The sequence below is a fragment of the Primulina eburnea genome, chromosome 5 (genome assembly GCF_022965805.1).
Source record: "Primulina eburnea isolate SZY01 chromosome 5, ASM2296580v1, whole genome shotgun sequence".
Classification (NCBI taxonomy): Eukaryota; Viridiplantae; Streptophyta; class Magnoliopsida; order Lamiales; family Gesneriaceae; genus Primulina; species Primulina eburnea.
Window position 1 is genome coordinate 3,471,657 of NC_133105.1, and position 10,218 is coordinate 3,481,874.

A 10,218-nucleotide genomic window follows, 5' to 3' on the forward strand; every position below is an offset into this window, starting at 1 on the left:
TATAATAAAAATTTGTACCAATTTAATTGTGTGACAGACATATAAAACACTTGGAGCTAACTCAAGTTCAAAATCTAGCTCAAATGATAAAGATTTTTCAAGTAGGCATATATACAACTTCAAATGATTTGATCCAATCAATGTAAGACATTTGTGTGCTTAGTGCTTACATATGTCTTTTTCGAAATAGAATTATTCGGAACAAAATCTTCAATAAGTTATGAATTTACGGCTCAGAACTCACAACGTTTCCAAATCCTTTGCACATAGTTTTCAAAGTATTTCTGAAATTTAAATACCGAAAATACTTTACACGAATTTCATAAAAGAAAATTACTTTTTGTTTTTTAACTTAATATTTCCATGATTTTTTTTACAAAGAACCGAGACCTCTCTCTTTTGGTATGGGTTTTAGCCAATTCGTAGCCCAGTCCAATTCTACGGCCCAATTAAAGTACCAAAAACCCGACCCGAGTTTAATTCTTTTGTTTGAAGCATCGACTTTCTCAAGTTTCGATTGAAAGTCGAAGCCGTCTAAGAAACGTTCGAATCAAGAAATCTTGAAGATTTGTCGTCGTAATGAGACCTAGCATTGTTTCTGAGGTGCGAATTCTCTTCCATCGACAGCATTTGCTTGAAATTTGCTTTTTCAGAGTTTATTTTCTGCTAATCAACTATAGGGTTTTGTAGTTGGTTGTGTTCCAGTGAAATTGGTTTCGAGTTTAGTCAACTTGGATCGTGTCTTAAATCTCGGAATTTCTTCCTGATTATGGAGGATAATGAGGGGAATTTTCAACGCATTCTATTTTTCAGCCTACATTTGTTGTGTGATGTGTCAGGATTCTATTTTTTTTCCTTTTTGGCTAAACTTGTACAAGTATTTTCGTATCCTCTATATTCCTTTTAGGTCGTGTTCATCGATCAATATTGACGATCATTGGTTTATTTTACCAGTTCAATTTATGAATGTCTTTGCTATTATGGAATTTTCTTCACTTTGTTCCATGCGTTCTGTTTGGGTTTAGCGATTTTTTTAGTAATTTGTGTAGGCGGGGCTTTCAACTAGAGTGAATCAATGGTGGGAAAACATTCCTTTCCTCACATCAGCAATTGTGATTATTTGTGGAGTCATTTACTTGGTTTGTCTTTTGGTGGGATATGATTCCTTTGCGGAAGTATGCTTCTCGCCTTCTGCTGTTATATCTCACTTTCAAGGTAATATCTGCTTTTCATTGAACTGGACACTAGCACACTGCTTTTCTAGATTCCCTTTTTGTTTATTCTCTGTAGTCCATATGTTATTTAGGAGAAACCGAGAAACGGTTGGGCTGATTTGGAGTGAGTTAATTCAAAGGGGAGTTTTTTACAACATCTTGTATAAATTTCATCTTATTCGATGAGAAATTGTATTTGTTATCATTATGGATCCATGACCTATAGGATCAATGAGTTCTCACATTTTAACAAAGATAAATATGGAATGTGGTAGATAGCATTGCTTTCCTTTAATGCTTCTGTAATTTCGGTAACTAACTGACTACATGCAGAATATAAGGTATTGCCAAAATTGATATAAATTTGGATTGTAAATAACTTTGAGTGCTTGAATAACCTTGGGGGTAACTTTAATTCTTTAGCACGAGGATGCCCCTAACATCTTACAAGTTGAGGCCTAAGTTTGGCTATATCGTGCACTTTTCTTTCAATATGAGAGACTTTTTAACATCACCGTGTGAAGTTTTTTCACAGTGCCTTTGTTTTCGCCTTTTGGTTCCTTTTTGCAGTTTTCAGGATATACACTGCTATTATTTTTCATGGTTCTCTTCTGCACGTCCTATTCAATATGTTGGCGCTGGTCCCTATGGGTTCTGAACTGGAAAGAATTATGGGATCCATACGTATGCTGTATGTAATCATTCTTCTGGCTACAAGCAATGCCATACTTCATCTTCTAATAGCTCTGGTCGGGACGTATAACCCTTTCCATCTTTTTCCTTCTCTCATGAACGAGTGTGCCATAGGATTCTCAGGAATACTATTCTCCATGATCGTGATCGAGACAAGCCTCAGTGGAGTTCAATCCCGAAGGTCTGACTTCTTAATTAATGTTTGATTAGTATAATTTCCTACAAGTTGCCCCTGCCTCGTTTGTCTTGTTATTCAAGATTAAATTCAGTTGAATGAACAAATACTAATAGACATCATATTCTAAAAGCTCATACAGAAATATTTCCTCTATCTGCAGTGTCTTTGGACTTTTCAATGTGCCTGCAAAATGGTGAGTTACATTTATCTCTAGAAGATTTACTTGATTTTTTTCCAGATGGGATACACCTGATAACATCTTTGTGTGACAATTTTCATTTGGAATTAAATCAGGTATGTATGGATCCTGTTAGTGGTATTTCAACTTCTTATGACAAATGTCTCGCTACTTGGACACTTATGTGGTATTCTATCTGGATATGCATGTATGTTATCCAGCTTCCTTTTACCTGCAATCCATTATGTTTCCTCGTAATTTTATTTTACAATAAAGTTTTGTTAGTGTTCCTGATATCTTTTTCTGGCTTCAGATACTTTTGGTTTGTTCAACATGTTGATTCCTGGGACATCCTTCTATGCTGGCATTGAATCCTCCCCATGGCTTGTGAGTATCATGAAACGTTTATGTTCCTGAAAACTATCTGAATCAAATGCCTTAAAAGAGGTGTTCTGCATCTTTTACCGCAGTTTAATAGCTGTAAAGGACGCGTTTTCTGATTGAATGCATATCTTCTATTACTGGATTATGTTACATTTCTTTTTTTTTTTGGCCCAAGATTATGTTTCATTTCTGTTGTGCATTTCAACAGTACCTTTTCTGCCATGTTTTATTTGTTGTGAGATCATACATGGATCTATTTAAATAAAGCTGAACTTTCTTTCTTAATTTTTGTAGTCAACTTGTGTTAGGAGACCTAAATTCATAGTCTGCTCTGGTGGTAATACCTCAGGTCACATTCCCACACATTCAGGTCAAAATACAACATCAAGGTACACGTGTTTTCTTTTTCTCCTGAAATAAATCATCTCCGTCCGTTTTGGATCTCTGGTGAAAATACCGTTTGACTATGTTTTTCCTTTTAAAGTGATATGCTTTCTGGAAATCTCTGGACAAATTTGTCTTCCTGGATGCCACAAAGAGGACCTTCTACTCAGGTATGACTTCGAACAAACGTGAATAGATTCCTGAGAACATTTTTCAAGTGTGCATAATAGTTAGAAAAATTTTATTCTCTGGCACTGAGGTATGCAAATGTCCTTCATATTTTTTATTTACTGCATCATATGTTCATATCATGCCAGCATTCATGCAAAATGAGGAAAAACTTGAGGATAATTGCTTCTCTGTCAACAGTTAATATTTTGTCAGTAGCCATAAAATAAGTATTTTGAATCATGAAAATCAAGTGCTGCAGAATAAGGTTTGCTAGTATATGAATTTCTAAATGCAGACTTCTCAAGATAGTGATAGATTTCCTGGGAGAGGAAGGGCACTTGGTTCTGACCTTAATCAAGCAGCCTCTGTTGCAAATTCAAATTCTAGCTTACAAGCAAGACTTCTGGATGATGACAGTCGTCAGATATCCACGACAATTGGGGGAGAACAGCAGAAATGGGATGGAAGGTGCTAAGAAGTTTCATAAAATTATATGCTCTTTTTTTCTTGTTTTCGAAAGTTTTTTAAGGATTTAATGCTTGATGAGATTTCCTCTGCTATTCAAAGCTTATTTAGTCAAATGAACTGAAAGAATTTTACATTCACTAAGGCGAGTTAGTCTTATTTGAGAATGATTTCTGAAGTGCTTGCTCCTATAGGATTTATCGAAAAGAATTTACATATGGGTGTTGGATAGATGCAAAGGATCAATAATGGAGTATTTGGCTTTCATGGAATCCTGCAATTGTCACTTGTCAGGGTTCTCTATAGGAACGATTGATATTACAAGGATTAAATGTCACTTCAGGCAATGCTTAAGATACCATCTTCACCAATGTTGGAAAAAAAAGTCGGTTCTCTATCTAGATAATAAAAAAAATTGAAACTTACTGTAGCTGGCGTGTTTTCATTCTCTATTTGCTTTTATATTGACGGTTAGGCATCTGTGTCTGAATTCAAGTAATTCTCACGTTTTGTAATGATTCCCAATCTCTCAATTCTTTAAACAAGACTGAATCCTATTTCCCTTCTGGTATTTCAGGCTTCCAACTCAAAATGGTATGGTGGAACCAACCCGAATTCAAGCCAATCAGGTTTTATCACAACTTATAAGAACTACATCTTCCCATCTTCTATTGACACGATATTTTGGATATCTGATTGTCCTATTCATCCATGCAGAGCTCTGCCCCGTCAGACGTGGAAGTTCAAAAACTTGTTGCAATGGGATTCGAAAGGGTAATGCTTTCTATTTCACTAAGATTAGCATCCAAGTTACAAACTCTGAAACAACTGCGTTGAATTGTTTCAGACACAAGTAGAAGTAGCTTTAGCGGCAGCTGATGGCGATCTGAATGTTGCAGTCGAAATTCTCATGAGCCAACAGGTACTCATGAATATTACTTTTCTCTACTCAAATTTTGGCCTGATTTAATTTAATGTATGATAACGAGCAGGGATAGATGGTAAGAACTAAGAAGGCTCAACTCGTTGCATATAATGTCCTTACACTGGTGGTGAATTTCTGACCTCTCTGCCTGAAGAAACTTGTCCAGGATTATATTTAGTTTTAGATACTGAAAGCATCGGATTTTGTTGTAAACACCTTTTTAGTCTATAAAAATATCCATGTCCTTCTACCTGGGCAGAGTTATCAATATGGTGCCATGGATTTATGTTAGATGTCGAATTGAATGAGGTGGATTTATAACTGCCAGATTGTGCGATCTCATTGGATGATCAGAATGGGTACTAGTGAATTTGATTTGAGGTAAGGAGAAAATAAAGCAGACAAAAGTTATTCCCATGTATCTAAAAATAAATAAATAAAAATAATGAAAATAATTTATTTCCAAAAGTCGTACGGCTGTGTCCAATGGCTACAATAGCAACAATCTATAAAGAATATAATTAGATTTACGTATTCTTTAGCTCACCTCTTGAAATTATTTTTTTGGAAAAAAATCAAGAAATATCGAAAAAATATATAAATATAGCTTGCCAAAACCAGATAATTCAATGATCGGAATATATTATTAAAGAAATTTTATAGATCACCTGTACATTCTTTTACGTTCCTTTTTATTAATTAAACTAAACAACATGAATTCCTTCTGTGCTTCGTCAAAGAATTCAAGATTTCAGGAAATAAGATAAAAAATATATATATGTTCCAACGATAAGAATTGAATAACAAATTCATGGCATTGCTAAATTCTTGCGCCGTACCAACGGACGCTTGATTAAAGGAATTCTAGGCGATACAGTGCGGGGATTTAAACCCTGTTAACAAACACATCAGTATGTAACTATGCATGATACAAAAAACGAAAGTAACAAATTAAGTACGACTGTAATTTTCCATGAAGTCCATTCTACCTACTTATTTTGAGTAAGATACATGGCTGGGTAATAAATAATCATGCTTCATGGCTCCGTTGCCAAGCCATCTTCCTCTTGCTAGAGAAATTTTCTTCCTTCGGTTTTGCCTCGTTATCTTTATACGTCTTAGGAGGAAGGCTTCCAGCCAGGAGGAGCCATCAATGTTCGATGACTTGGCAGCTGATGCTGAAGCTTTTGGTGAGGAACAAAAGCACTAATATGATGATGATTAAAAACATGGTGAGGGAGCTCAGGTTGTTGAGAAATTCCCATACGACTGTCAAAAGTGCTTTGAGGAACATGAGTTCTTATCTGGTGAGTGAAATTTTGATGGGGAAGTTGAATCCTGTTTTGAGGTGTTCCAGGGATTTGAATTCCCTGGTGAAATATTTCATGGGGGCGAAGACTGTAAGGTCGGAAAGAATTTGGAGGAACGTGAGTCGCTTCTCTGTAGTTTGTATTGTAGTGGTAAAAATGGAAACCAGATTGATAAGAAGACTGGTTAACTGCTGGCGAAAATTCAAGATAGTTTCTTGCAGCAGCTGCAGGTGGCGGCAACCAGACGTTCAAACCAGGTCTTCCATAAGAGGACTGGTTAAGAGCTGGAGAGTTAACAAGACAGTTTCTTGCAGCAGCTGCGGGTGGTGATAACCAGACGTTTGATCCCGGATTTCCATAGTATTGCTCGTGTCTTGGTATAGAATTTCCTATAATTGACACCGTTGGAAAACTCTGGACTACAATAGATGTAGGCATTACTGGTTTCCTCTTCCGTCTCCTCTCTCTTCTTAGAGTTTTTCGGGACTTTCCCTCAATAGCTTTATCTGGAACTGCATTTTTTCTCGCCGTGCTAGTTTCAGCTGAAGTTGATTTATTAACTTTTTCCCCAGCCTGTGAAGGATCACAAACTAATCAGACAAGTATTTTGATAAAGAGAAAAGGTTCTAAGAAGCAAAATTTTGGATATGTTGAGATATTACTAAGTATATACTTGCGTCTTTGGGGACATTTTTTTAACAACTTTATTCAGCACTGCATCATTTCCCAACAAAGTAGTTTCTGCTGATGTCGATCGATTTATTATCTAATTCCACAATCTGCTGAGCGTTCAAACTCATCAGACATGCATTTGGATGATGAGAAAAAGAACTTTTTTTTTTAAATTAGGTTAAAGATATTACTAAATACATGAGCTTTTCGAGAATTTTCCTTAACAGAATTATTCAGCGCAAAATCTTTTCCCGTGGTATAAATTTTTTATGAAGTCAGACTTATTATCCGACTTCCTACTCTGCGAAGTCGATTTATTATCCATATCCCAAATCTGTAAAGGTTCAAACTCATCAAATATGCATTGAATTGGATGATGAAGGGAAAAAAACTAAAAAGAAAAATTTACAAGGAGATATTACTGAATACATACTTGAGGAGAGTGGACTCCTTTTTGGCATTTAAAGCATATTGATACTTGTTGAAGCTCTTTTGAAACTGCATTAATTTTTGTGCACTCCTACAAAATTGTGCATACATTAGTCCGGTTTCAAATTAGTATTTGGGAAACAAAGAGCTTGAAACTCACAAAACCACGGTGACCGGACTGCCCACAGTTGTAACATGAAGCTTCACTAAGTCCTCCGGTGCTATTTTCATAACAACAGAGGTGACCAAAATCCATGCAAATATAACACTGAATACCCTGTCCATAAGAGAGCATATGTTTTCTTGCATTTAAATAAAATTCTTTAAAAGACAGTTGATAAGATGATATCAGCAGTTACACTAAATGAATAGGTCTCATTTACTTAAGCACGAGAGGGAACATTACATAATTGAAAGAGTATAATCCGTTTAGATTTCTCAACAGAAATCCAATATCACATCAAATTTATGGCATAATATGCTCTTTGTAAGATATAGGGCAGAGAATAGATCACGAACTTAATAAATGTTGAAACACGGATGCTACAAATATTGGTTCGCGTATTAAACAAAGGATAAAAATGGGTCTCGGGCATTAGACTTAACATACCTTGAGATCTTCTGGATCATAGTCATTGGTACATGAGAACATGTCATGGCCCGTGCCTCCGCATTTTAAGCAGAATAAGGAAGTATAGTCCTCTTCTAAATTATTCTTGCTCTCTTCCTTAGAGCAAACAGAGCATGTATTAACCTGATCGTGAAGACAAACAGCGAATGGCGTTGACAAGGCTTCTTTATGGGTTTGGATTAAAGTTGCACACATGGACTCGAGCTTGAATAGCACTGTCCTCAAAACATGACACACATGTGTATCAAGTATCTTTTTACGAACTAGTTATCATTATAGGCAACTCTAAAAAATAGGATATGTTAGTATAAAATAGCATCATGAATAAGTATGACTCGATATCGAGTAGTTGACATATATATAATTAAGATTTGACTCATATCTTGCAAGCAGCTCACAAGGGAATGGACTACCTTGAACCCCAATTTGAATGATAGATATCTGGTCGCTAAATAAGTTTTCCCATTATAGTGGCTTCAAATTTGAAGTTATCTTGCTATTTCAAGTCTACTCGAGTATGAGTGAAACGAATCTCGAGCATATAGAAAGTCATGCAATAAGACCCCTAAATCAAGTTGAACAGAATAAACTCATGATGTGTGTTGAGCATACCCGTGGGCAGAAATTCCCACTGTGACCCCAATCGGCACAAATATAGCATGGTTTCGACTTCTTTTTAAACTTTTGCCTCTTCTTGCGATTTGGGAGATTGAAGTACCTCGCAGCTCGCTGGGTAATTAAGAAATTAAGTTAGTGGTACTGAAAGAGCAGGCATATCTGGATACAATAAATAGAAGTAGAGTACCACAAAAAAAAATTTAAGTATCTCGCAGCTACAACTACCAGGAACTTGTTTTACACTGGTTTTCCCTTCTGACATTGAATTCGGTTTCAACCAACAGTATTTTTTTCGAAACTGTACTTGTCTTTTTCTATAACATCTCCCTCTTCATTATTCTATAGCAGGTAAACTATAGTATAGCATTAACATGAGAAACAGTCAGATCATATCCGAAAACACAGTTTTTCAAAACATTTTAGAAGATGGACACACTAATTTGTGTCTTATCGCAAAAAGTTTTTGTTCACGACCAACATGTGCTACTTTATACTATTATTTCACCTTAAAAATTATAAACAGTTCCAAAATATCTGATATTCAGAAAATTTCAACAGACAAGACAAGCATATGTGATTGATGATACATTTTTGTAACCTTTATGGCCGAACTCTACAATTAACAAAATAAATATGAGATGCTTGACCGCATATGGATCATAAATTTATGAAGTATCAAGGATAGTCATTAGTTCCATGACGGTAAAAAAAAAAACTTGATGCCATTTTAACGGTCTGTATCTAAACTCTCCATAATTGAAGTAGCACCTTATGATGTGCAAATGTAGAACTACCCCCATTTTTTCTTCTTTTTTTTCAGAATAGACATCAACATATCATAGAACTGCCCCCATTTATTCGGCCTTAAATGAGTGCAACTTAATTTAGATTGCAAAAACTAACGAGCCTATGGAATTGTTTCGTCTGCTTTTTCAACACGCATACAACTTTACATAATGATGAATTTATTCCAGCTTGTTTTTCACAGAGTTTTTTCACAGAATCATACATAAAACATCAAAAACAAAATTCAGCGGCGAGCTGATTCGCCAAATACGCGAGAAAAAAAAATCCTATCAGTCTGTGCGCGTGTGAGTGCAAGCAATGGTGTAGAATGAAGAGAAATACCACTGTAGATGCATTCATCTTTCTCCGCTACTGAAGTTGACTCCCCCTCGTTTCCCCAAAAATAAGAAAGCCTTGAATTGAAATAATATACTCTCAAATTCACCGCAACAAAAGACCTAATATTTTCTTGATCGATATTAAAATATTTGTTTGTTTTGAAATGTTCACGCGAACACCTCGTTTAAAAAGCATCGGGAGTAGCAATCCGTGTAGCATAAAATGACCCTTGATCCACTTCTCTTCTTCTCACCCGCCTATACTGAGACATGAATCTATTCCCTTATACCGTTGCGAGTACTCAAAACTTTAACACTCCTGCAGGCTCTTTTTCCCTGTTCAGCTGTTCTATTCCGAAGTATCTGCCATAGATTCGGAAAAACGTGCGGGTAATCATTCGAAGCAGACTGAAAAGCTCTGGACTGCTGCAATCCTTGCTGGACGCATCGAGATTCTCAGATCCAAAAATGGATAGCCAAGCACCACGTAGCCATTTCTTGGGGTAAAAATCGATCGAGCAGTGGTAGGGAACCGGATAGATCCCACTCAGCAAATGGGTCATTATGGCTAGGCTTAGAAAAAATATCGAAATACAGAAAAATCATATCGAAAAAAATATCGAATTTATCGAGAAAATCGGTATATCGAAAATTTTGATACGGTATCATTTCATACCGAATTTTCGGTATCGGTATCGTATCGATACGGAATATTTTTTATTCGATATTTCGGTATATACCAAAATACAGAAAATAATTTTTTATTATTTTTTTAAAATTTAAGTTCGGTATATCGACAAAATGTCGATACGGTACCGGTATGAACTTTTTTATATCGAAAA

The 10,218-nt window shown here is 35.8% G+C and overlaps 2 protein-coding genes across 5 annotated transcripts; one reads left to right on the forward strand and one right to left on the reverse strand.

The window, feature by feature from the left end:
* The first annotated feature begins 456 nt into the window (after positions 1–456).
* Positions 457–5,009, forward strand: LOC140832381 (rhomboid-like protein 15). The gene is made up of 13 exons (XM_073196378.1): positions 457–603; positions 1,050–1,215; positions 1,785–2,088; positions 2,246–2,278; positions 2,380–2,471; positions 2,577–2,650; positions 2,942–3,036; positions 3,132–3,201; positions 3,498–3,670; positions 4,245–4,296; positions 4,385–4,441; positions 4,515–4,589; positions 4,660–5,009. The coding sequence occupies exons 1-13, from the start codon at positions 580–582 to the stop codon at positions 4,663–4,665; spliced, it is 1,221 nt and encodes a 406-aa protein (XP_073052479.1). The 5' UTR covers positions 457–579; the 3' UTR covers positions 4,666–5,009.
* A 438-nt stretch (positions 5,010–5,447) lies between these two features.
* Positions 5,448–9,939, reverse strand: LOC140832382 (uncharacterized). Of its 4 annotated transcripts, none has more exons than XM_073196382.1 (6): positions 9,384–9,939; positions 8,247–8,363; positions 7,614–7,757; positions 7,164–7,280; positions 7,008–7,094; positions 5,448–6,475 (listed from the first exon to the last, which is right to left on the reverse strand). In XM_073196382.1, exons 1-6 carry the CDS (start codon positions 9,396–9,398, stop codon positions 5,711–5,713), a joined length of 1,245 nt encoding a protein of 414 aa, XP_073052483.1. In that variant the 5' UTR covers positions 9,399–9,939; the 3' UTR covers positions 5,448–5,710. The 4 variants fall into 4 exon arrangements, with proteins under 4 accessions (XP_073052483.1, XP_073052481.1, XP_073052482.1 ...); XM_073196380.1 differs by having other exon boundaries at positions 7,614–7,849; XM_073196381.1 differs by having other exon boundaries at positions 9,381–9,939.
* Positions 9,940–10,218: the final 279 nt, after the last annotated feature.

What these genes read in the sequence shown, in the direction of transcription:
- LOC140832381 (XM_073196378.1), top strand. Translation starts at nt 580, where the DNA reads ATGAGACCTAGCATTGTTTCTGAG. An exon ending in AAAGAGGACCTTCTACTCAG is followed by an intron (nt 3,202 to 3,497) that starts GTATGACTTCGA and finishes TTCTAAATGCAG; the next exon opens with ACTTCTCAAGATAGTGATAG. An exon ending in CAGCAGAAATGGGATGGAAG is followed by an intron (nt 3,671 to 4,244) that starts GTGCTAAGAAGT and finishes CTGGTATTTCAG; the next exon opens with GCTTCCAACTCAAAATGGTA.
- LOC140832382 (XM_073196380.1), bottom strand. Translation starts at nt 8,295, where the DNA reads ATGCTATATTTGTGCCGATTGGGGTCACAGTGGGAATTTCTGCCCACG. An exon ending in ATGATCCAGAAGATCTCAAG is followed by an intron (nt 7,281 to 7,613) that starts GTATGTTAAGTC and finishes TCTTATGGACAG; the next exon opens with GGTATTCAGTGTTATATTTG. An exon ending in AAGGAGTCCACTCTCCTCAA is followed by an intron (nt 6,476 to 7,007) that starts GTATGTATTCAG and finishes GATCCTTCACAG; the next exon opens with GCTGGGGAAAAAGTTAATAA.